Genomic DNA, 1,076 nt, shown 5'->3' on the forward strand with positions numbered 1-1,076 from the left:
CAGCAGGAAACTTCTTTTGGAACTGGCAATTAGAAATGACTTTGAGTACCTCTCTGCCAGACTAATGAGGATGGCATTGCCCTTGGCCTCAATTAAACTCAGCCTGCACATGAACACCCCAGAAATCTGTACTTTAGGGGCTAAATGATCTTCATCTCAACTAAATACTGAAAACAGAAGAGAAAAATAGTAACATTTTTGCCTAATCAGGCAGTATATATATTAAAAATAATACTAAGATGCTGTGTCCTTACCTGGTAATGATTGCTAAATGAGGGGGGTTCATACATGCTCCCATGAAAAGGACCACGTTCTCATGCCGAGTCTGTCTGTAGTTCATCACCTCCTTTTTGAAGAGCTTGAGATGATCCTGATTGTTCCCATCTATCTCCAGCAGCCTGATGGCTACTTCCCCGTGCCATTTTCCCTTGTAAACCTTCCCCCAACGTCCTTGGCCAATAGGATCCCCCAGTTCAATCTGTTCAAAGGGAATGTCCCATTCTTGCAGGTAGACACTGGTCTGGCTGGGCTTGCGATAAATCATCCCTTGCAAGTGTGGCCGTCTGTTTGGCAAATCTTCCACCTCATCCTCATCATCTTCAGGTTCTGATTTATTTGCTTCTGGTTCTTCCACCTGTTTCCAAAAAGAGAAGGGAAACGTATGCTGAGAGTCCCATCTGAGGGGCAGGTGCAGCCCACCAGGCAGCAGCAAAGGCTGCTTTGGGAGAACTTCAGAGGGCTGGATGTACACACTTGACTGCAGCTCTAGAAATATACCTCACAGGACAAAGTCATCTCAAGAGGCTACAAGAAGACATACATCTACATGTCAGTGCATGCAGGTGAAGACAAAAAAGGCATTATCCCATGTAGAGGTAAATTTGTAGAACCAGTAGTAACATCTTGGGGGTCTGTATCTCTCAGTATTTGGCCTTCAGTGTGTGGGAAATGCTACAGGCCTTTATGAAAGGAAGGGTCAAAACCCTCTCTGTTCTTCAAATAAATGTAGGGGCAGGTTTTTATGAGATTACTAAAATTCTCCTGTTAGAAATGCTCCAAAAATGAAAAAGCTGGAT

The 1,076-nt window shown here is 44.0% G+C and overlaps 1 protein-coding gene across 1 annotated transcript in view; it reads right to left on the bottom strand.

Moving 5' to 3' along the window:
- KSR1 (kinase suppressor of ras 1) overlaps positions 1-1,076 on the bottom strand; it is a 23,041-nt gene that overhangs the window by 2,862 nt on the left and 19,103 nt on the right. Inside the window, exon 13 of the mRNA XM_010009096.1 lies at positions 255-634. Coding sequence (XP_010007398.1) covers positions 255-634 — 380 coding nt within the window. The remainder of the gene's footprint in view (positions 1-254; positions 635-1,076) is intronic.

The sequence above is a fragment of the Chaetura pelagica genome, unplaced genomic scaffold (genome assembly GCF_000747805.2).
Source record: "Chaetura pelagica isolate M959 unplaced genomic scaffold, ChaPel_1.0 scaffold72, whole genome shotgun sequence".
Classification (NCBI taxonomy): Eukaryota; Metazoa; Chordata; class Aves; order Apodiformes; family Apodidae; genus Chaetura; species Chaetura pelagica.